The 25,808-nt window shown below is 45.3% G+C and overlaps 1 protein-coding gene across 2 annotated transcripts in view; it reads left to right on the top strand.

Annotated features, from left to right (window-relative positions):
• The window catches only part of VIPR1 (vasoactive intestinal peptide receptor 1), a 206,725-nt gene extending 182,474 nt beyond the window's left edge, over nt 1–24,251 (top strand). For both annotated transcript variants that reach the window (XM_072154434.1, XM_072154433.1), the window contains exons 11-13: nt 21,221–21,350; nt 23,228–23,269; nt 23,980–24,251. In XM_072154434.1, the coding sequence (XP_072010535.1) occupies nt 21,221–21,350; nt 23,228–23,269; nt 23,980–24,171 (364 nt within the window). In that variant the 3' untranslated portion in view covers nt 24,172–24,251. The remainder of the gene's footprint in view (nt 1–21,220; nt 21,351–23,227; nt 23,270–23,979) is intronic.
• The last annotated feature ends 1,557 nt before the right edge of the window (nt 24,252–25,808 follow it).

The raw sequence follows: 25,808 nt of genomic DNA, 5'->3' as shown, positions 1-25,808 counted from the left end.
GGTGGTGTATAATCTGTATGTCGTGATCTTCCCCTAGTGGTGATGTATAATCTGTATGTAGTGATCTTCCCCTAGTGGTGGTGTATAATCTGTATGTAGTGATCTCCTCCTAGTGGTGGTGTATAATGTGTATGTAGTGATCTCCCCCTAGTGGTGGTGTATAATCTGTATGTAGTGATCTCCTCCTAGTGTTGGTGTATAATCTGTATGTAGTGAGCTCCTCCTAGTGGTGGTGTATAATCTGTATGTAGTGATCTCCTTCTAGTGGTGGTGTATAATGTGTATGTAGTGATCTCCTCCTAGTGGTGGTGTATAATGTGTATGTAGTGATCTCCCCCTAGTGGTGGTGTATAATCTGTATGTAGTGATCTCCTCCTAGTGGTGGTGTATAATCTGTATGTAGTGAGCTCCTCCTAGTGGTGGTGTATAATCTGTATGTAGTGATCTCCCCCTAGTGGTGGTGTATAATGTGTATGTAGTGATCTCCCCCTAGTGGTGATGTATAATCTGTATGTAGTGATCCCCCCCTTAGTGGTGGTGTATAAGCTGTATGTAGTGATCTCCTCCTAGTGGTGGTGTATAATGTGTATGTAGTGATCTCCCCCTAGTGGTGATGTATAATCTGTATGTAGTGATCCCCCCCTAGTGGTGGTGTATAAGCTGTATGTAGTGATCTCCTCCGAGTGGTGGTGTATAATCTGTATGTAGTGATCTCCCCCTAGTGGTGATGTATAATCTGTATGTAGTGATCTTCCCCTAGTGGTGGTGTATAATCTGTATGTAGTGAGCTCCCCCTAGTGGTGGTGTATAATGTGTATGTAGTAAGCTCCCCCTAGTGGTGGTGTATAATGTGTATGTAGTGATCTCCTCCTAGTGGTGGTGTATAATATGTATGTAGTGATCTCCCCCTAGTGGTGGTGTATAATGTGTATGTAGTGATCTCCCCCTAGTGGTGATGTATAATATGTATGTAGTGATCTCCCCCTAGTGGTGGTGTATAATGTGTATGTAGTGATCTCCCCCTAGTGGTGATGTATAATCTGTATGTAGTGATCTCCCCCTAGTGGTGATGTATAATATGTATGTAGTGATCTCCCCCTAGTGGTGATGTATAATATGTATGTAGTGAGCTCCTCCTAGTGGTGGTGTATAATCTGTATGTAGTGATCTCCCCCTAGTGGTGGTGTATAATGTGTATGTAGTGATCTCCCCCTAGTGGTGATGTATAATGTATATGTAGTGATATCCCCCTAGTGGTGGTGTATAATCTGTATGTAGTGATCTCCCCCTAGTGGTGGTGTATAATCTGTATGTAGTGATCTCCCCCTAATAGTGGCGTATAATCTGTATGTAGTGATCTCCCCCTAGGGGTTGTGTATAATCTGTATGTAGTGATCTCCCCCTAGTGGTGGTGTATAATCTGTATGTAGTGATCTCCCCCTAGTGGTGGTGTATAATCTGTATGTAGTGATCTCCTCCTAGTGGTGGTGTATAATCTGTATGTAGTGATCTCCCCCTAGTGGTGGCGTATAATCTGTATGTAGTGATCTCCCCCTAGTGGTGGTGTATAATCTGTATGTAGTGATCTCCTCCTAGTGGTGGTGTATAATCTGTATGTAGTGATCTCCCCCTAGTGGTGGCGTATAATCTGTATGTAGTGATCTCCCCCTAGTGGTGGTGTATAATGTGTATGTAGTGATCTCCCCCTAGTGGTGATGTATAATCTGTATGTAGTGATCTCCCCCTAGTGGTGGTGTATAATCTGTATGCAGTGATCTCCCCCTAGTGGTGGTGTATAATCTGTATGTAGTGATCTCCTCCTAGTGGTGGTGTATAATCTGTATGTAGTGATCTCCTCCTAGTGGTGGTGTATAATCTGTATGTAGTGATCTCCCCCTAGTGGTGGTGTATAATCTGTATGTAGTGAGCCCCCCCTAGTGGTGGTGTAAAATCTGTATGTAGTGATCTCCTCCTAGTGGTGGTGTATAATCTGTATGTAGTGATCTCCCCCTAGTGGTGATGTATAATCTGTATGTAGTGATCTCCCCCTAGTGGTGGTGTATAATCTGTATGTAGTGATCTCCCCCTAGTGGGGATGTACAATCTGTATGTAGTGATCTCCTCCTAGTGGTAGTGTATAATCTGTATGTAGTGATCTCCTCCTAGTGGTGGTGTATAATCTGTATGTAGTGATCTCCTCCTAGTGGTAGTGTATAATCTGTATGTAGTGATCTCCTCCTAGTGGTGGTGTATAATCTGTATGTAGTGATCTCCCCCTAGTGGTGGTGTATAATCTGTATGTAGTGATCTCCCCCTAGTGGTGGTGTATAACCTGTATGTAGTGATCTCCTCCTAGTGGTGGTGTGTGATCTGTATGTAGTGATCTCCTCCTAGTAGTGGTGTATAATCTGTATGTAGTGAGCTCCCCCTAGTGGTGGTGCATAATCTGTATGTAGTGATCTCCCCCTAGTGGTGGTGTATAATCTGTATGTAGTGATCTCCTCCTAGTGGTGGTGTATAATCTGTATGTAGTGATCTCCCCCTAGTGGTGGTGTATAATCTGTATATAGTGATCTCCTCCTAGTGGTGGTGTATAATCTGTATGTAGTGAGCTCCCCCTAGTGGTGCTGTATAATGTGTATGCAGTGATCTCCCCCTAGTGGTGGTGTATAATGTGTATGTAGTGATCTCCCCCTAGTGGTGGTGTATAATGTGTATGTAGTGATCTCCCCCTAGTGGTGGTGTATAATCTGTATGTAGTGATCTCCCCCTAGTGGTGGTGTATAATGTGTATGTAGTGATCTCCTCCTAGTGGTGGTGTATAATCTGTATGTAGTGATCCCCCCTAGTGGTGGTGTATAATCTGTATGTAGTGATCTCCCCCTAGTGGTGGTGTATAATCTGTATGTAGTGATCTCCTCCTAGTGGTGGAGTATAATCTGTATGCAGTGATCTCCCCCTAGTGGTGGTGTATAATGTGTATGTAGTGATCTCCTCCTAGTGGTGATGTATAATCTGTATGTAGTGATCTCCTCCTAGTGGTGGTGTATAATGTGTATGTAGTGATCTCCCCCTAGTGGTGGTGTATAATCTGTATGTAGTGATCTCCTCCTAGTGTTGGTGTATAATCTGTATGTAGTGAGCTCCTCCTAGTGGTGGTGTATAATCTGTATGTAGTGATCTCCTCCTAGTGGTGGTGTATAATGTGTATGTAGTGATCTCCTCCTAGTGGTGGTGTATAATGTGTATGTAGTGATCTCCCCCTAGTGGTGGTGTATAATCTGTATGTAGTGATCTCCTCCTAGTGGTGGTGTATAATCTGTATGTAGTGAGCTCCTCCTAGTGGTGGTGTATAATCTGTATGTAGTGATCTCCCCCTAGTGGTGGTGTATAATCTGTATGTAGTGATCTCCCCCTAGTGGTGATGTATAATCTGTATGTAGTGATCCCCCCCTAGTGGTGGTGTATAAGCTGTATGTAGTGATCTCCTCCTAGTGGTGGTGTATAAGCTGTATGTAGTGATCTCCTCCTAGTGGTGGTGTATAATCTGTATGTAGTGATCTCCCCCTAGTGGTGATGTATAATCTGTATGTAGTGATCCCCCCCTAGTGGTGGTGTATAAGCTGTATGTAGTGATCTCCTCCGAGTGGTGGTGTATAATCTGTATGTAGTGATCTTCCCCTAGTGGTGATGTATAATCTGTATGTAGTGATCTTCCCCTAGTGGTGGTGTATAATCTGTATGTAGTGATCTCCTCCTAGTGGTGGTGTATAATGTGTATGTAGTGATCTCCCCCTAGTGGTGGTGTATAATCTGTATGTAGTGATCTCCTCCTAGTGTTGGTGTATAATCTGTATGTAGTGAGCTCCTCCTAGTGGTGGTGTATAATCTGTATGTAGTGATCTCCTTCTAGTGGTGGTGTATAATGTGTATGTAGTGATCTCCTCCTAGTGGTGGTGTATAATGTGTATGTAGTGATCTCCCCCTAGTGGTGGTGTATAATCTGTATGTAGTGATCTCCTCCTAGTGGTGGTGTATAATCTGTATGTAGTGAGCTCCTCCTAGTGGTGGTGTATAATCTGTATGTAGTGATCTCCCCCTAGTGGTGGTGTATAATGTGTATGTAGTGATCTCCCCCTAGTGGTGATGTATAATCTGTATGTAGTGATCCCCCCCTTAGTGGTGGTGTATAAGCTGTATGTAGTGATCTCCTCCTAGTGGTGGTGTATAATGTGTATGTAGTGATCTCCCCCTAGTGGTGATGTATAATCTGTATGTAGTGATCCCCCCCTAGTGGTGGTGTATAAGCTGTATGTAGTGATCTCCTCCGAGTGGTGGTGTATAATCTGTATGTAGTGATCTCCCCCTAGTGGTGATGTATAATCTGTATGTAGTGATCTTCCCCTAGTGGTGGTGTATAATCTGTATGTAGTGAGCTCCCCCTAGTGGTGGTGTATAATGTGTATGTAGTAAGCTCCCCCTAGTGGTGGTGTATAATGTGTATGTAGTGATCTCCTCCTAGTGGTGGTGTATAATATGTATGTAGTGATCTCCCCCTAGTGGTGGTGTATAATGTGTATGTAGTGATCTCCCCCTAGTGGTGATGTATAATATGTATGTAGTGATCTCCCCCTAGTGGTGGTGTATAATGTGTATGTAGTGATCTCCCCCTAGTGGTGATGTATAATCTGTATGTAGTGATCTCCCCCTAGTGGTGATGTATAATATGTATGTAGTGATCTCCCCCTAGTGGTGATGTATAATATGTATGTAGTGAGCTCCTCCTAGTGGTGGTGTATAATCTGTATGTAGTGATCTCCCCCTAGTGGTGGTGTATAATGTGTATGTAGTGATCTCCCCCTAGTGGTGATGTATAATGTATATGTAGTGATATCCCCCTAGTGGTGGTGTATAATCTGTATGTAGTGATCTCCCCCTAGTGGTGGTGTATAATCTGTATGTAGTGATCTCCCCCTAATAGTGGCGTATAATCTGTATGTAGTGATCTCCCCCTAGGGGTTGTGTATAATCTGTATGTAGTGATCTCCCCCTAGTGGTGGTGTATAATCTGTATGTAGTGATCTCCCCCTAGTGGTGGTGTATAATCTGTATGTAGTGATCTCCTCCTAGTGGTGGTGTATAATCTGTATGTAGTGATCTCCCCCTAGTGGTGGCGTATAATCTGTATGTAGTGATCTCCCCCTAGTGGTGGTGTATAATCTGTATGTAGTGATCTCCTCCTAGTGGTGGTGTATAATCTGTATGTAGTGATCTCCCCCTAGTGGTGGCGTATAATCTGTATGTAGTGATCTCCCCCTAGTGGTGGTGTATAATGTGTATGTAGTGATCTCCCCCTAGTGGTGATGTATAATCTGTATGTAGTGATCTCCCCCTAGTGGTGGTGTATAATCTGTATGCAGTGATCTCCCCCTAGTGGTGGTGTATAATCTGTATGTAGTGATCTCCTCCTAGTGGTGGTGTATAATCTGTATGTAGTGATCTCCTCCTAGTGGTGGTGTATAATCTGTATGTAGTGATCTCCCCCTAGTGGTGGTGTATAATCTGTATGTAGTGAGCCCCCCCTAGTGGTGGTGTAAAATCTGTATGTAGTGATCTCCTCCTAGTGGTGGTGTATAATCTGTATGTAGTGATCTCCCCCTAGTGGTGATGTATAATCTGTATGTAGTGATCTCCCCCTAGTGGTGGTGTATAATCTGTATGTAGTGATCTCCCCCTAGTGGGGATGTACAATCTGTATGTAGTGATCTCCTCCTAGTGGTAGTGTATAATCTGTATGTAGTGATCTCCTCCTAGTGGTGGTGTATAATCTGTATGTAGTGATCTCCTCCTAGTGGTAGTGTATAATCTGTATGTAGTGATCTCCTCCTAGTGGTGGTGTATAATCTGTATGTAGTGATCTCCCCCTAGTGGTGGTGTATAATCTGTATGTAGTGATCTCCCCCTAGTGGTGGTGTATAACCTGTATGTAGTGATCTCCTCCTAGTGGTGGTGTGTGATCTGTATGTAGTGATCTCCTCCTAGTAGTGGTGTATAATCTGTATGTAGTGAGCTCCCCCTAGTGGTGGTGCATAATCTGTATGTAGTGATCTCCCCCTAGTGGTGGTGTATAATCTGTATGTAGTGATCTCCTCCTAGTGGTGGTGTATAATCTGTATGTAGTGATCTCCCCCTAGTGGTGGTGTATAATCTGTATATAGTGATCTCCTCCTAGTGGTGGTGTATAATCTGTATGTAGTGAGCTCCCCCTAGTGGTGCTGTATAATGTGTATGCAGTGATCTCCCCCTAGTGGTGGTGTATAATGTGTATGTAGTGATCTCCCCCTAGTGGTGGTGTATAATGTGTATGTAGTGATCTCCCCCTAGTGGTGGTGTATAATCTGTATGTAGTGATCTCCCCCTAGTGGTGGTGTATAATGTGTATGTAGTGATCTCCTCCTAGTGGTGGTGTATAATCTGTATGTAGTGATCCCCCCTAGTGGTGGTGTATAATCTGTATGTAGTGATCTCCCCCTAGTGGTGGTGTATAATCTGTATGTAGTGATCTCCTCCTAGTGGTGGAGTATAATCTGTATGCAGTGATCTCCCCCTAGTGGTGGTGTATAATGTGTATGTAGTGATCTCCTCCTAGTGGTGATGTATAATCTGTATGTAGTGATCTCCTCCTAGTGGTGGTGTATAATGTGTATGTAGTGATCTCCCCCTAGTGGTGGTGTATAATCTGTATGTAGTGATCTCCTCCTAGTGTTGGTGTATAATCTGTATGTAGTGAGCTCCTCCTAGTGGTGGTGTATAATCTGTATGTAGTGATCTCCTCCTAGTGGTGGTGTATAATGTGTATGTAGTGATCTCCTCCTAGTGGTGGTGTATAATGTGTATGTAGTGATCTCCCCCTAGTGGTGGTGTATAATCTGTATGTAGTGATCTCCTCCTAGTGGTGGTGTATAATCTGTATGTAGTGAGCTCCTCCTAGTGGTGGTGTATAATCTGTATGTAGTGATCTCCCCCTAGTGGTGGTGTATAATCTGTATGTAGTGATCTCCCCCTAGTGGTGATGTATAATCTGTATGTAGTGATCCCCCCCTAGTGGTGGTGTATAAGCTGTATGTAGTGATCTCCTCCTAGTGGTGGTGTATAATCTGTATGTAGTGATCTCCCCCTAGTGGTGATGTATAATCTGTATGTAGTGATCCCCCCCTAGTGGTGGTGTATAAGCTGTATGTAGTGATCTCCTCCGAGTGGTGGTGTATAATCTGTATGTAGTGATCTTCCCCTAGTGGTGATGTATAATCTGTATGTAGTGATCTTCCCCTAGTGGTGGTGTATAATCTGTATGTAGTGATCTCCTCCTAGTGGTGGTGTATAATGTGTATGTAGTGATCTCCCCCTAGTGGTGGTGTATAATCTGTATGTAGTGATCTCCTCCTAGTGTTGGTGTATAATCTGTATGTAGTGAGCTCCTCCTAGTGGTGGTGTATAATCTGTATGTAGTGATCTCCTTCTAGTGGTGGTGTATAATGTGTATGTAGTGATCTCCTCCTAGTGGTGGTGTATAATGTGTATGTAGTGATCTCCCCCTAGTGGTGGTGTATAATCTGTATGTAGTGATCTCCTCCTAGTGGTGGTGTATAATCTGTATGTAGTGAGCTCCTCCTAGTGGTGGTGTATAATCTGTATGTAGTGATCTCCCCCTAGTGGTGGTGTATAATGTGTATTTAGTGATCTCCCCCTAGTGGTGATGTATAATCTGTATGTAGTGATCCCCCCCTTAGTGGTGGTGTATAAGCTGTATGTAGTGATCTCCTCCTAGTGGTGGTGTATAATGTGTATGTAGTGATCTCCCCCTAGTGGTGATGTATAATCTGTATGTAGTGATCCCCCCCTAGTGGTGGTGTATAAGCTGTATGTAGTGATCTCCTCCGAGTGGTGGTGTATAATCTGTATGTAGTGATCTCCCCCTAGTGGTGATGTATAATCTGTATGTAGTGATCTTCCCCTAGTGGTGGTGTATAATCTGTATGTAGTGAGCTCCCCCTAGTGGTGGTGTATAATGTGTATGTAGTAAGCTCCCCCTAGTGGTGGTGTATAATGTGTATGTAGTGATCTCCTCCTAGTGGTGGTGTATAATATGTATGTAGTGATCTCCCCCTAGTGGTGGTGTATAATGTGTATGTAGTGATCTCCCCCTAGTGGTGATGTATAATATGTATGTAGTGATCTCCCCCTAGTGGTGGTGTATAATGTGTATGTAGTGATCTCCCCCTAGTGGTGATGTATAATCTGTATGTAGTGATCTCCCCCTAGTGGTGATGTATAATATGTATGTAGTGATCTCCCCCTAGTGGTGATGTATAATATGTATGTAGTGAGCTCCTCCTAGTGGTGGTGTATAATCTGTATGTAGTGATCTCCCCCTAGTGGTGGTGTATAATGTGTATGTAGTGATCTCCCCCTAGTGGTGATGTATAATGTATATGTAGTGATATCCCCCTAGTGGTGGTGTATAATCTGTATGTAGTGATCTCCCCCTAGTGGTGGTGTATAATCTGTATGTAGTGATCTCCCCCTAATAGTGGCGTATAATCTGTATGTAGTGATCTACCCCTAGGGGTTGTGTATAATCTGTATGTAGTGATCTCCCCCTAGTGGTGGTGTATAATCTGTATGTAGTGATCTCCCCCTAGTGGTGGTGTATAATCTGTATGTAGTGATCTCCTCCTAGTGGTGGTGTATAATCTGTATGTAGTGATCTCCCCCTAGTGGTGGCGTATAATCTGTATGTAGTGATCTCCCCCTAGTGGTGGTGTATAATCTGTATGTAGTGATCTCCTCCTAGTGGTGGTGTATAATCTGTATGTAGTGATCTCCCCCTAGTGGTGGCGTATAATCTGTATGTAGTGATCTCCCCCTAGTGGTGGTGTATAATGTGTATGTAGTGATCTCCCCCTAGTGGTGATGTATAATCTGTATGTAGTGATCTCCCCCTAGTGGTGGTGTATAATCTGTATGCAGTGATCTCCCCCTAGTGGTGGTGTATAATCTGTATGTAGTGATCTCCTCCTAGTGGTGGTGTATAATCTGTATGTAGTGATCTCCTCCTAGTGGTGGTGTATAATCTGTATGTAGTGATCTCCCCCTAGTGGTGGTGTATAATCTGTATGTAGTGAGCCCCCCCTAGTGGTGGTGTAAAATCTGTATGTAGTGATCTCCTCCTAGTGGTGGTGTATAATCTGTATGTAGTGATCTCCCCCTAGTGGTGATGTATAATCTGTATGTAGTGATCTCCCCCTAGTGGTGGTGTATAATCTGTATGTAGTGATCTCCCCCTAGTGGGGATGTACAATCTGTATGTAGTGATCTCCTCCTAGTGGTAGTGTATAATCTGTATGTAGTGATCTCCTCCTAGTGGTGGTGTATAATCTGTATGTAGTGATCTCCTCCTAGTGGTAGTGTATAATCTGTATGTAGTGATCTCCTCCTAGTGGTGGTGTATAATCTGTATGTAGTGATCTCCCCCTAGTGGTGGTGTATAATCTGTATGTAGTGATCTCCCCCTAGTGGTGGTGTATAACCTGTATGTAGTGATCTCCTCCTAGTGGTGGTGTGTGATCTGTATGTAGTGATCTCCTCCTAGTAGTGGTGTATAATCTGTATGTAGTGAGCTCCCCCTAGTGGTGGTGCATAATCTGTATGTAGTGATCTCCCCCTAGTGGTGGTGTATAATCTGTATGTAGTGATCTCCTCCTAGTGGTGGTGTATAATCTGTATGTAGTGATCTCCCCCTAGTGGTGGTGTATAATCTGTATATAGTGATCTCCTCCTAGTGGTGGTGTATAATCTGTATGTAGTGATCTCCTCCTAGTGGTGGTGTATAATCTGTATGTAGTGATCTCCCCCTAGTGGTGGTGTATAATGTGTATGTAGTGATCTCCTCCTAGTGGTGGTGTATAATCTGTATGTAGTAATCTCCCCCTAGTGGTGGTGTATAATCTGTATGTAGTGATCTCCCCCTAGTGGTGGTGTATAATCTGTATGTAGTGATCTCCCCCTAGTGGGGATGTACAATCTGTATGTAGTGATCTCCTCCTAGTGGTGGTGTATAATCTGTATGTAGTGATCTCCCCCTAGTGGTGGTGTGTAATCTGTATGTAGTGAGCTCCCCCTAGTGGTGGTGTATAATCTGTATGTAGTGATCTCCTCCTAGTGGTGGTGTATAATCTGTATGTAGTGATCTCCTCCTAGTGGTGGTGTATAATCTGTATGTAGTGATCTCCCCCTAGTGGTGGTGTATAATCTGTATGTAGTGATCTCCTCCTAGTGGTGGTGTATAATCTGTATGTAGTGATCTCCTCCTAGTGGTGGTGTATAATCTGTATGTAGTGATCTCCCCCTAGTGGTGGTGTATAATGTGTATGTAGTGATCTCCCCCTAGTGGTGGTGTATAATCTGTATGTAGTGAGCTCCTCCTAGTGGTGGTGTATAATCTGTATGTAGTGATCTCCTCCTAGTGGTGGTGTATAATCTGTATGTAGTGATCTCCCCCTAGTGGTGGTGTATAATCTGTATGTAGTGATCTCCTCCTAGTGGTGGTGTATAATCTGTATGTAGTGATCTCCTCCTAGTGGTGGTGTATAATCTGTATGTAGTGATCTCCCCCTAGTGGTGGTGTATAATATGTATGTAGTGAGCTCCCCCTAGTGGTGGTGTATAATCTGTATGTAGTGATCTCCCCCTAGTGGTGGTGTATTATCTGTATAATCCCTAGAATTTGTGAAAGTCTCACCTTCCTTTATCTTTGGATGTTGCGTTCCCTTTTGCACAGTTATGACATTTCTGACACATTGTATCAGTGACCTTTGGGGCGGAGTCCTCTTTCCCATGTGATGTATCAGTGATGTTTATGGCATGGAAAGGATTATAAAACCGTAAATTCACTATTTCCTCTTAAACGTTTTATCGACCGCGCCCACACCACAATGTATCCAGCGTGAGGATGAGGCAGAGCGTCTCAGCGGGGAAATCCTCGCGTCACTCGCAGCTTCTCCTTACAATAACAATGAGAAATATCTTCCTCTCTCGCTCTCATTAGCAGAATCCTTCCCAGGAACCTGGCGGATCTCCAGAGCGTTATCAGATTAAGAGGAGATAAACATTGGGATATAAAACATCCCCCGCTTCCAGGCTGTCAGTTCTCTAGAAATACATAATTACAGTTTATAAATAGCGCCCCCCCTGGTCTGAGGCTGCATGTGGTACTGCATCTCATTTTTGTTTTTGTAAATGGATCTTCGTTTCCAGCTTTGTCACATGGATGAGGGGACATTGTTTCTGTTGTTGATGTTGTTACAAGTTCGGATTCTCTGTGATTGGTCCTTTAAAGGAAACCTCCCATTTGATTTGATGCATTGTGAACCAAACATACCTTGAGAATGATGTAGTTACACTGATGCAGAAACATATCTTGTTAAATCCCTGCGTTTTTTTCTGGTTCGGTGCTTCTCCTATTGCACTGCTTTAGAGATTGATGTAATTACGGTGTTGAGCCCGACAAGCAGAAGTAATCAATCACTGCACCATCCCCCAGCTTCTGTGTATAAGTCACCCAGCTCAGGTTGATTAGTCTTGCCTGCACAGTTGAGGAAGCTCCATGTAATGTGTTTATGAATGTCATGCAGCGTGCAACCCAGCTTTTCCAAAGTCCTGAATGTTATTATTATTTTTTCCGCAAAACCACTCAGCTCAGGGATTAAACAAGATATGTTTCTGCGTCAGTGCAGCTACAGAATTCTCTACATATGTTTGGTTCATAATGCTTCAAATCACATGGGAGGTTTCCTTTAAGAAAATTGTATATCTGCTGCTATAAGAAGTCGGACGCCTTGGGGTGCAATTAGCGTCCGGGCCTCATATGCGGAGTAATAACCCGCGCTCTTATCACAACCAAAGCAGATGGTCAGGAAAACAAATGGAAATTTGTGAATAATGGAAGCGCACGAGCATCAGAAGGCGACCGCCTGCCCTTTATGGCGCGTGACATTTCCGCAGCGCGAGGCTCGTGATTCTACGCCGATAACCCGGGGAAGGTGACATTTTATCGCTTCTTCCCATCTGAGGTTCAGGTTCCCAATTATAAATATAAATATAGATTTTACAGTCACCACTAAAGTCCATTTGAAGGTGAAGTCTGTAAAAACGTAAAAATCCAAAATACGAGATCAGACGCATCACATGTCACCCTGTAAGGAGGAGGAGGAGCCACCATGTCCATGTATTATGCTGCAGCCCATTGACTGTGCAGTACCTCTAAGAGCCAGAGGTGGCGCTGGCGCTAGGCCAGGGGGCACCATTATCCTCAACCCAATATGATACCCCAAAAGTAGTATTTGGGGTAAACAAAAACTGAATGGGAAAATATCTGCAGTCTACAGTCCTGGCCATAAGTCCTGAGAATGACCCAATCTCCTCCTGTCACATGATGTGTCCCTCTGGTTTGTCAGATGTTTATCACATCCAGAGATACAAGTGAAATCATATTATGGGGAGCAGAAGCTTTTATTGTCAGGTGGGAGGAGTTACTGCAGCCAGTCAGTATCTGCAGGACCTCTCCTTCTTCTTCAGGACCTCTGCAATTCTCCCTGGCAGCTCTCACTCACCTCCTGCACCAGATCCTGACTGATCGCCGTCCATTCCTGCACTATCACTGCTGCATTCTGTCACAATGTGTCGGTTTTGTTTGTCCCCCGTCTCCTGATGATTGACCACAAGTTCTCAATGGGATAAGATCCGGGGAGTTTCCGGGCCATGGACCCAGAATCTCTGTGTTCTGTTCCCGGGCCATGGACCCAGAATCTCTGTGTTCTGTCCCCGGGCCATGGACCCAGAATCTCTGTGTTCTGTTCCCAGGCCATGGACCCAGAATCTCTGTGTTCTGTTCCCGGAGCCATGGACCCAGAATCTCTGTGTTCTGTTCCTGGAGCCATGGACCCAGAATCTCTGTGTTCTGTTCCTGGAGCCATAGACCCAGAATCTCTGTGTTCTGTTCCCGGAGCCATGGACCCAGAATCTCTGTGTTCTGTTCCCGGAGCCATGGACCCAGAATCTCTGTGTTCTGTTCCCGGAGCCATGGACCCAGAATCTCTGTGTTCTGTTCCCGGAGCCATGGACCCAGAATCTCTGTGTTCTGTTTCTGGAGCCATGGACCCAGAATCTCTGTGTTCTGTTCCCGGGCCATGGACCCAGAATCTCTGTGTTCTGTTCCCGGGCCATGGACCCAGAATCTCTGTGTTCTGTTCCCGGGCCATGGACCCAGAATCTCTGTGTTCTGTCCCCGGAGCCATGGACCCAGAATCTCTGTGTTCTGTTCCCGGGCCATGGACCCAGAATCTCTGTGTTCTGTCCCCGGAGCCATGGACCCAGAATCTCTGTGTTCTGTTCCCGGGCCATGGACCCAGAATCTCTGTGTTCTGTTCCCGGGCCATGGACCCAGAATCTCTGTGTTCTGTCCCCGGAGCCATGGACCCAGAATCTCTGTGTTCTGTCCCCTGAGCCATGGACCCAGAATCTCTGTGTTCTGTTCCCGGGCCATGGACCCAGAATCTCTGTGTTCTGTTCCCGGGCCATGGACCCAGAATCTCTGTGTTCTGTCCCCGGAGCCATGGACCCAGAATCTCTGTGTTCTGTTCCTGGAGCCATGGACCCAGAATCTCTGTGTTCTGTTCCCGGGCCATGGACCCAGAATCTCTGTGTTCTGTTCCCTGCACCATTTAGTTCTCCCCTTTATGGCCGGTGCTCCATCATGCTGGAGGAGGCTCTGCTCATCACCATCTGCTCCTGGAGGGTCGGGAGAAGCGGCTCCTGGAGGACATTCTGCTCCATTCCTTATTCATGGAGGTGTTATTAGGCGATTCCCTTGGCTGAGAAGCCGCCCCCCCCACATGAATGGCTGCAGGAGCTTTACAGGTGCAGGAGACAGGACTGGGGGCATCGCTCACCTTGTCTTCTCCCAACTATCGGAAAGGGGATTCATCAGAGACACTGACTTTCCCCCAGTCCTCAGCGTCCACTCCCTGCACCTCCTGCAGAATATCCTGCAGAATACATCTTTCTGGCTGCGATACTCTTCCCTGTTCGGCCAGTTTTGTGCAGTGCAATGATGACACTGGCTGCAGAGAGCACAGAGCACAGCAGTGTGAGGTCTGATTACACATCTCTCCAGGGACAATACATAACACTGGCTGCAGAGAGCACAGAGCACAGCAGTGTGAGGTATGATTACACATCTCTCCAGGGACAATACATAACACTGACTGCAGAGAGCACAGGGCACAGCAGTGTGAGGTCTGATTACACATCTCTCCAGGGGCAATACATAACACTGGCTGCAGAGAGCACAGCAGTGTGAGGTCTGATTACACATCTCTCCAGGGACAATACATAACACTGGCTGCAGAGAGCACAGGGCACAGCAGTGTGAGGTCTGATTACACATCTCTCCAGGGACAATACATAACACCGACTGCAGAGAGCACAGAGCACAGCAGTGTGAGGTCTGATTACACATCTCTCCAGGGACAATACATAACACTGGCTGCAGAGAGCACAGGGCACAGCAGTGTGAGGTCTGATTACACATCTCTCCAGGGACAATACATAACACCGACTGCAGAGAGCACAGAGCACAGCAGTGTGAGGTCTGATTACACATCTCTCCAGGGACAATACATAACACTGGCTGCAGAGAGCACAGAGCACAGCAGTGTGAGGTCTGATTACACATCTCTCCAGGGACAATACATAACACTGGCTGCAGAGAGCACAGAGCACAGCAGTGTGAGGTATGATTACACATCTCTCCAGGGACAATACATAACACTGGCTGCAGAGAGCACAGGGCACAGCAGTGTGAGGTCTGATTACACATCTCTCCAGGGGCAATACATAACACTGGCTGCAGAGAGCACAGCAGTGTGAGGTCTGATTACACATCTCTCCAGGGACAATACATAACACTGGCTGCAGAGAGCACAGAGCACAGCAGTGTGAGGTATGATTACACATCTCTCCAGGGACAATACATAACACTGACTGCAGAGAGCACAGGGCACAGCAGTGTGAGGTCTGATTACACATCTCTCCAGGGGCAATACATAACACTGGCTGCAGAGAGCACAGCAGTGTGAGGTCTGATTACACATCTCTCCAGGGACAATACATAACACTGGCTGCAGAGAGCACAGGGCACAGCAGTGTGAGGTCTGATTACACATCTCTCCAGGGACAATACATAACACCGACTGCAGAGAGCACAGAGCACAGCAGTGTGAGGTCTGATTACACATCTCTCCAGGGACAATACATAACACTGGCTGCAGAGAGCACAGGGCACAGCAGTGTGAGGTCTGATTACACATCTCTCCAGGGACAATACATAACACCGACTGCAGAGAGCACAGAGCACAGCAGTGTGAGGTCTGATTACACATCTCTCCAGGGACAATACATAACACTGGCTGCAGAGAGCACAGAGCACAGCAGTGTGAGGTCTGATTACACATCTCTCCAGGGACAATACATAACACTGGCTGCAGAGAGCACAGAGCACAGCAGTGTGAGGTATGATTACACATCTCTCCAGGGACAATACATAACACTGGCTGCAGAGAGCACAGGGCACAGCAGTGTGAGGTCTGATTACACATCTCTCCAGGGGCAATACATAACACTGGCTGCAGAGAGCACAGCAGTGTGAGGTCTGATTACACATCTCTCCAGGGACAATACATAACACTGGCTGCAGAGAGCACAGGGCACAGCAGTGTGAGGTCTGATTACACATCTCTCCAGGGACAATACATAACACCGACTGCAGAGAGCACAGAGCACAGCAGTGTGAGGTCTGATTACACATCTCTCCAGGGACAATACATAACACTGGCTGCAGAGAGCACAGGGCACAGCAGTGTGAGGTCTGATTACACATCTCTCCAGGGACAATACATAACACCGACTGCAGAGAGCACAGAGCACAGCAGTGTGAGGTCTGATTACACATCTCTCCAGGGACAATACATAACACTGGCTGCAGAGAGCACAGAGCACAGCAGTGTGAGGTCTGATTACACATCTCTCCAGGGACAATACATAACACTGGCTGCAGAGAGCACAGAGCACAGCAGTGTGAGGTATGATTACACATCTCTCCAGGGACAATACATAACACTGGCTGCAGAGAGCACAGGGCACAGCAGTGTGAGGTCTGATTACACATCTCTCCAGGGGCAATACATAACACTGGCTGCAGAGAGCACAGCAGTGTGAGGTCTGATTACACATCTCTCCAGGGACAATACATAACACTGGCTGCAGAGAGCACAGGGCACAGCAGTGTGAGGTCTGATTACACATCTCTCCAGGGACAATACATAACACCGACTGCAGAGAGCACAGAGCACAGCAGTGTGCGGTCTGATTACACATCTCTCCAGGGACAATACATAACACTGGCTGCAGAGAGCACAGAGCACAGCAGTGTGAGGTATGATTACACATCTCTCCAGGGACAATACATAACACTGGCTGCAGAGAGCACAGAGCACAGCAGTGTGAGGTATGATTACACATCTCTCCAGGGACAATACATAACACTGGCTGCAGAGAGCACAGGGCACAGCAGTGTGAGGTCTGATTACACATCTCTCCAGGGGCAATACATAACACTGGCTGCAGAGAGCACAGCAGTGTGAGGTCTGATTACACATCTCTCCAGGGACAATACATAACACTGGCTGCAGAGAGCACAGGGCACAGCAGTGTGAGGTCTGATTACACATCTCTCCAGGGACAATACATAACACCGACTGCAGAGAGCACAGAGCACAGCAGTGTGAGGTCTGATTACACATCTCTCCAGGGACAATACATAACACTGGCTGCAGAGAGCACAGAGCACAGCAGTGTGAGGTCTGATTACACATCTCTCCAGGGACAATACATAACACTGGCTGCAGAGAGCACAGAGCACAGCAGTGTGAGGTATGATTACACATCTCTCCAGGGACAATACATAACACTGGCTGCAGAGAGCACAGGGCACAGCAGTGTGAGGTCTGATTACACATCTCTCCAGGGACAATACATAACACCGACTGCAGAGAGCACAGAGCACAGCAGTGTGAGGTCTGATTACACATCTCTCCAGGGACAATACATAACACTGGCTGCAGAGAGCACAGAGCACAGCAGTGTGAGGTCTGATTACACATCTCTCCAGGGACAATACATAACACTGGCTGCAGAGAGCACAGAGCACAGCAGTGTGAGGTATGATTACACATCTCTCCAGGGACAATACATAACACTGGCTGCAGAGAGCACAGGGCACAGCAGTGTGAGGTCTGATTACACATCTCTCCAGGGGCAATACATAACACTGGCTGCAGAGAGCACAGCAGTGTGAGGTCTGATTACACATCTCTCCAGGGACAATACATAACACTGGCTGCAGAGAGCACAGGGCACAGCAGTGTGAGGTCTGATTACACATCTCTCCAGGGACAATACATAACACTGGCTGCAGAGAGCACAGGGCAAAGCAGTGTGAGGTCTGATTACACATCTCTCCAGAGACAATACATAACACTGGCTGCAGAGAGCACAGAGCACAGCAGTGTGAGGTCTGATTACACATCTCTCCAGGGACAATACATAACACCGACTGCAGAGAGCACAGAGCACAGCAGTGTGAGGTCTGATTACACATCTCTCCAGGGACAATACATAACACTGGCTGCAGAGAGCACAGAGCACAGCAGTGTGAGGTCTGATTACACATCTCTCCAGGGACAATACATAACACTGGCTGCAGAGAGCACAGAGCACAGCAGTGTGAGGTATGATTACACATCTCTCCAGGGACAATACATAACACTGGCTGCAGAGAGCACAGGGCACAGCAGTGTGAGGTCTGATTACACATCTCTCCAGGGACAATACATAACACCGACTGCAGAGAGCACAGAGCACAGCAGTGTGAGGTCTGATTACACATCTCTCCAGGGACAATACATAACACTGGCTGCAGAGAGCACAGAGCACAGCAGTGTGAGGTCTGATTACACATCTCTCCAGGGACAATACATAACACTGGCTGCAGAGAGCACAGAGCACAGCAGTGTGAGGTATGATTACACATCTCTCCAGGGACAATACATAACACTGGCTGCAGAGAGCACAGGGCACAGCAGTGTGAGGTCTGATTACACATCTCTCCAGGGGCAATACATAACACTGGCTGCAGAGAGCACAGCAGTGTGAGGTCTGATTACACATCTCTCCAGGGACAATACATAACACTGGCTGCAGAGAGCACAGGGCAAAGCAGTGTGAGGTCTGATTACACATCTCTCCAGAGACAATACATAACACTGGCTGCAGAGAGCACAGAGCACAGCAGTGTGAGGTCTGATTACACATCTCTCCAGGGACAATACATAACACTGGCTGCAGAGAGCACAGAGCACAGCAGTGTGAGGTCTGATTACACATCTCTCCAGGGACAATACATAACACTGGCTTCAGAGAGCACAGAGCACAGCAGTATGAGGTCTGATGCCACATCTCTCCATGGACAATACATAACACTGGCTGCAGAGAGCACAGAGCACAGCAGTGTGAGGTCTGATTACACATCTCTCCTGGGACTATACATAACACTGGCTGCAGAGAGCACAGAGCACAGCAGTGTGAGGTCTGATTACACATTTCTCCAGGGACAGTACATAAGACTGGCTGCAGAGCACAGCAGTGTGAGGTCTGATTACACATCTCTCCAGGGACAATACATAACACTGGCTGCAGAGAGCACAGAGCACAGCAGTGTGAGGTCTGATTACACATCTCTCCAGGGACAATACATAACATTGGCTGCAGAGAGCACAGAGCACAGCAGTGTGAGGTCTGATTACACATCTCTCCAGGGACAATACATAACATTGGCTGCAGAGAGCACAGAGCACAGCAGTGTGAGGTCTGATTACACATCTCTCCAGGGACAATACATAACACTGGCTGCAGAGAGCACAGAGCACAGCAGTGTGAGGTCTGATTACACATCTCTCCAGGGACAATACATAACAGTGGCTGCAGAGAGCACAGAGCACAGCAGTGTGAGGTCTGGTTATCCATCTCTCCAGGGACAATACATAACACTGGCTGCAGAGAGCACAGAGCACAGCAGTGTGATAACATACGATAACACCGATAACATACTTGGAAGAAGCTACAATATAGCTACAGGGTGGCTTTAAAAGGTGGTTAAAGTCAGAATTGTTGACATGGTCCCTTTAAAGATTGCATCTAGCTGAATGACAAAGTTCTGTTTGTGTTATACAATGGGGCAGATTTATCAAGCAGTCTGAAAGTCAGAATATTTCCAGTTGCCCATGGCAACCAATCACAGCTCAGCTTTCATTTCACCAGTGCTCATGAATATTTTAAAGGGGAGCTGTGATTGGTTGCCATGGGCAATTGGAAATATTCTGACTTTCAGACACTTGATAAATCTGCCCCAATATCTTACACAGAGCTACAAATCCCCTGCTCCTCACAGTAAAAGTCTAACTTCCTGTTGCCACCACTAGGGGGAGCTCTTGGGATGATTACAGACCTCAGCTGGGCAGAGCCTGTGTTGTGAGCGCCATCTAGTGGCAGCTGCAGGGTGAGCAGTTCAGATCCCGGATCCTTGCAGGATGCCTTTAATTAGGGCTCTTAAGAAAATGACTGATCATAAAAGCGATTGCAGCGCAGGCGGAGGAGGGAAATCAATTTCCATTTCCTATTTAATATCTGCCGAGGACATTTACAGCCGGAATCTGCTGCATCAGCCGGAACGACAAATCAAACGTGAATGTCATCCGCCAGCGAAACGCACAAGTATAAAGGACTGTACGGGTCACTCGTCATGTGACCCCCGAAACAGCCGCGCTCCAGGCCCCGCCCCTCATTGTTTGGTTTTATTAGAGATTACCTTTATACTCCTTAGTGTGATATAGTCTGCTGAACTGTGTATCTAATCTTATGATGTGTGATACTGTCTGCTGAGCTGTGTATCTAATCCTATCCTGTATGATACTGTCTGCTGAGCTGTGTATCTAATCCTATCCTGTGTGATACTGACTACTGAGCTGTGTATCTAATCCTATCCTGTGTGATACTGACTGCTGAGTTGTGTATCTAATCCTATCCTGTGTGATACTGACTGCTGAGCTGTGTATCTAATCCTATCCTGTGTGATACTGACTGCTGAGCTGTGTATCTAATCCTATCCTGTGTGATACTGACTGCTGAGCTGTGTATCTAATCCTATCATGTGTGATACTGTCTGCTGAGCTGTGTATCTAATCCTATACTGTGTGATACTGACTGCTGAGCTGTGTATCTAATCCTATCCTGTGTGATACTGCCTGCTGAGCTGTGTATCTAATCCTATCCTGTGTGCTACTGTCTGCTGAGCTGTGTATCTAATCCTTTCCTGTGTGATACTGTCTGCTGAGCTGTGTATCTAATCCTATTATGTGTGATACAGACTGCTGTGCTGTGTATCTAATCCTATCCTGTGTGATACTGTCTACTGAGCTGTGTATCTAATCCTATCCTGTGTGATACTATCTGCTGAGCTGTGTATCTAATCCTATCCTGTGTGATACTGACTGCTGAGCTGTGTATCTAATCCTTTCCTATGTGATACTGTCTGCTGAGCTGTGTATCTAATCCTATCCTGTGTGATACTGTCTGCTGAGCTCTGTATCTAATCCTCTCCTGTGTGATACTGTCTGCTGAGCTGTGTATCTAATCCTATCCTGTGTGATACTGTCTGCTGAGCTGTGTATCTAATCCCATCCTGTGTGATACTGACTGCTGAGCTATGTATCTAATAATATCTTGTGTGCTGATCTGTGTATCTAGTCCCTCGTCCAGTGTGATACTTCCCTCCTCAGTACGTGGGGTCCTGGTAATGACAGATTATATTCTGCCCCGTTATAGGAAGGTGATGGATGTGAGAGGACAATGGCTCATCCCCTGTTACATCACCTGCTGCCCCCCCCACAGGAGCGCAGCTCCGGGTGACTGCAGACACCACAGCGCAGCTCCACACGGAGGACACTTACCTGACACTAATGGCCAATAATTAACTTGTGTCTTCCAGGAGACTTGCAAAGTCAACTCTTCTGCTCATCCCCCTCTTTGGAATCCATTATATCATCTTCGCCTTCTTCCCCGACCAGTACAAGGTGGAGGTGAAGATGGTGTTCGAGCTCATCCTGGGATCCTTCCAGGTAGGAAAGAGGGCAAAACTCCAGAGCTGCACTCACTATTCTGCTGCTGGAGCAGTCACTGTGTACATACATGACATTACTTATCCTGTACTGATCCTGAGTTACATCCTGTATTATACCCCAGAGCTGCACTCACTATTCTGCTGCTGCTGGTGCAGTCACTGTGTATATACATGACATTACTTATCCTGTACTGATCCTGAGTTACATCCTGTATTATACTCCAGAGCTGCACTCACTATTCTGCTGCTGGTGCAGTCACTGTGTACATACATGACATTACTTATCCTGTACTGATCCTGAGTTACATCCTGTATTATACCTCAGAGCTGCACTCACTATTCTGCTGGTGCAGTCACTGTGTACATACATGACATTACTTATCCTGTACTGATCCTGAGTTACATCCTGTATTATACTCCAGAGCTGCACTCACTATTCTGCTGCTGGTGCAGTCACTGTGTACATACATGACATTACTTATCCTGTACTGATCCTGAGTTACATCCTGTATTATACCCCAGAGCTGCACTCACTATTCTGCTGCTGGTGCAGTCACTGTGTACATACATGACATTACTTATCCTGTACTGATCCTGAGTTACATCCTGTATTATACCCCAGAGCTGCACTCACTATTCTGCTGCTGGTGCAGTCACTGTGTACATACATGACATTACTTATCCTGTACTGATCCTGAGTTACATCCTGTATTATACTCCAGAGCTGCTCTCACTATTCTGCTGCTGGTGCAGTCACTGTGTACATACATGACATTACTTATCCTGTACTGATCCTGAGTTACATCCTGTATTATACCCCAGAGCTGCACTCACTATTCTGCTGCTGGTGCAGTCACTGTGTACAAACATGACATTACTTATCCTGTACTGATCCTGAGTTACATCCTGTATTATACCTCAGAGCTGCACTCACTATTCTGCTGGTGCAGTCATTGTGTACATACATGACATTACTTATCCTGTACTGATCCTGAGTTACATCCTGTATTATACCTCAGAGCTGCACTCACTATTCTGCTGGTGCAGTCACTGTGTACATACATGACATTACTTATCCTGTACTGATCCTGAGTTACATCCTGTATTATACCTCAGAGCTGCACTCACTATTCTGCTGGTGCAGTCACTGTGTACATACATGACATTACTTATCCTGTACTGATCCTGAGTTACATCCTGTATTATACTCACTATTCTGCTGCTGGTGCAGTCACTGTGTACATACATGACATTACTTATCCTGTACTGATCCTGAGTTACATCCTGTATTATACCCCAGAGCTGCACTCACTATTCTGCTGCTGGTGCAGTCACTGTGTACATACATGACATTACTTATCATGTACTGACCCTGAGTTACATCCTGTATTATACCCCAGAGCTGCACTCACTATTCTGCTGCTAGTGCAGTCACTGTGTACATACATGACATTACTTATCCTGTACTGATCCTGAGTTACATCCTGTATTATACTCAAGAGCTGCACTCACTATTCTGCTGCTGGTGCAGTCACTGTGTATATACATGACATTACTTATCATGTACTGATCCTGAGTTACATCCTGTATTATACCCCAGAGCTGCACTCACTATTCTGCTGCTGGTGCAGTCACTGTGTACATACATGGCATTACTTATCCTGTACTGATCCTGAGTTACATCCTGTATTATTCTCCAGAGCTGCACTCACTATTCTGCTGCTGGTGCAGTCACTGTGTACATACATGGCATTACTTATCCTGTACTGATCCTGAGTTACATCCTGTATTATTCTCCAGAGCTGCACTCACTATTCTGCTGCTGGTGCAGTCACTGTGTACATACATGACATGGAATATTTTCTCGCTTTTTAGGGTTTCGTGGTGGCCATTCTTTATTGCTTTCTAAATGGAGAGGTAAGAAGCAAAATATTTTCATATTTTCAAAATTTTTACTTCCTGCAGTCACCACTAGGAGGCGCTCAGACGCTCTGTGTTACTTTAGAGCTCATGGTATAAAGAGTCCACAATCAGCTCCTTATCTCCATTTAGTGGCCTATGGTTATACACAGAATTTTTCAGTTTGTATTATTTGGCACAATTCAGAGAATTTGGAGCTTTTCAACCTTTACAAAAACAATCACAATTGTTACAATTTCACCCATGACCTGCAGAATTATGGGGATCTCCTGTTTTCATTGGCTCTTGTGACTCCTCGTGAAATCCAATCCCTTCTGTTATTTCATAGGAGTCACCTCCCCAGGCACTGGGATAATGCAAAGTGTGGACTGTACCAAACAGATTCTACCACGGGGGGAGCTCCTCTCACAGTTACTACTGATGATTACCTAGTAGATGACCGTGCAGCCTCCCTGACTGTCTACTTATGGTCCCTTAGATTTTTAAGAGGTTATGGAGAGAAGGATGGATTATCTTCTAGTTGCCCATGTGATGTTGTGCTGAGGCATCATGAGTTTGATAGCAAACAGCACAGATATCTAGAGAAGTATAGCAGTCAAGAAGGTTTTCTCACCCTCTGTACTTCTCCTACCTGCAGGGGCGTCTATACATTAAAATCTTGTACCAATAATTTTTTTAAAAAATTTTAATTTTTTTTTTTTTAATAGGTTCAAGCAGAGCTAAAGCGTAAATGGAGAAGATGGCACCTGGAGAGGTGCCCCGGAAAGGACATGAAGTACCACCACCCCTCGGTGGGCAGCAACGGGACCAACTTCAGCACCCAGATTTCCATGTTGACCAAATGTAGCCCAAAAACGCGGAGAAGTTCCGGATTCCAAGCGGAATTTTCCTTAGTCTGATCCGGGGGAAAAAAAAAAGATCAGTCCAAAAAAACTTGGGTGAACAACTTTTTGCCAAATGGTGACGTCACCGCCTTGAAGTGAACTCAGCCGGAAGCCTGAACACGCAACTTTTTGAATTGCACTTTATTGGGTTAACCCTTTCCTCCCCCCGCGGACCATGGCGAACCTTCCCGAGCTCCGGTGGCTCCATACTGGAATGTCTTATAAAACTGAGCGCGTCCTAAGAAATCGTAGTAATAATAATAATAAACATTTTTGAAGAAAAAAAATTCTTTAAAAACTGAAAGTTATAAATATATATTTATTAAATCTGCAATTTTAAGTGAAAAAAAAATTAAAAAACCGTCAAGGAAAAACTGAAACGGACACGAGGAGCCGACACCGCGTCTGACAAACGGAGAAAAAAAGCGATCCAGCTGCGATATTTTATACATTCAACGAAGAAAAAAAAATCTACAGGAAAAAACATTTGTTTGAAGAGTTAAAACGGATCGTGTGGATAAAAAAAAAATCAGAAATGCACAAAACCTGCTGCAATTTTTTTTTTTCTCGTTGATTTTTTTTTTTTTTACTGTCTCGCATCTTTACTGGATTATTACGCGGTCATCGATCGGCATTCAACGAATTATCCTCTCTTTTTTTTTTTGTTTTTAAAAAAAACTTCTAGGAAAAAAACTAAGAGACAAAACTGGTAATACATATTGAGGGGGAAAAAAAACCTAAAATGAAAATAAATGCCAATCCTTGTATTTTTGCAAAAACTAGATGTTTAAAAATAGGATTTTTTTTTTTTTTTAATATAAATACAGATAAAAAAATATTTGGCTGATGGAAACATATTCATATTATTTGTTGCGATTTCTGCTGCATTAATTGGAGTGCTTAAAGGGGCAGTACCACCTCTCGTGTGATAAGATTTATTGTGAATTGTTGTTTTCTAGGACATCGTTACTTTGTGATTTTTTTTTTTAAAGTTGCTATAAATCATATTTAATTCTTGCAGTACCACCTTTCACCACTGCTGTAAGGCAAAGCCTTTTCTATAGGTCACAATGCAATAGCGCCCCCCAGCCCGGATATTGACATTCCCTGCAACCATCTTTGACTATGGTGGTGACTAATCAGCTAAAATGCAGGTACCTCCAGTTAAAGGGGTTGGCCAAGATTTTCTATTCTCAGGATAGGGCATTAATATTTGAGCAATTTTGGGGGGTGTGCAAGACCCCCGCGTTGATCATAGCTGTAGCTTCCTGGAAGTAATCCTGCAGCTGCTGTAGTGAGAGTAGACCCTCAATAGTCATTTTGGTCAACCCCTTTAAGATTTAAGAGTGTTTATATTCTTGTAATAATTTTGTTATTGTTACATTTTATCTAAAATAAGAAAACAAAGAAACTTTATAAATATTCAAAAGTCACAGTTGTTTGCAGCTCCTCTACAGACCTATGTACTGTGTCTCCATGGTTACAGACTACAATGTCACATTCTGTAGTCAGACTCATTCCACTCACTGTGGTTAGGAAGTAGCTTGTGACAGTACATCGGGGGGGGGGGGGGGGGGGTTGTTACCCTGGAGACTGGAGACACATGGCTCTGACTCGGAGCGGCGTACACCAAACGGGAGTGGATTTTTCAC

Source organism: Engystomops pustulosus, chromosome 5 (assembly GCF_040894005.1).
Source record: "Engystomops pustulosus chromosome 5, aEngPut4.maternal, whole genome shotgun sequence".
Taxonomy (NCBI): Eukaryota; Metazoa; Chordata; class Amphibia; order Anura; family Leptodactylidae; genus Engystomops; species Engystomops pustulosus.
This window is presented reverse-complemented; position numbering and strand designations above follow the sequence as displayed.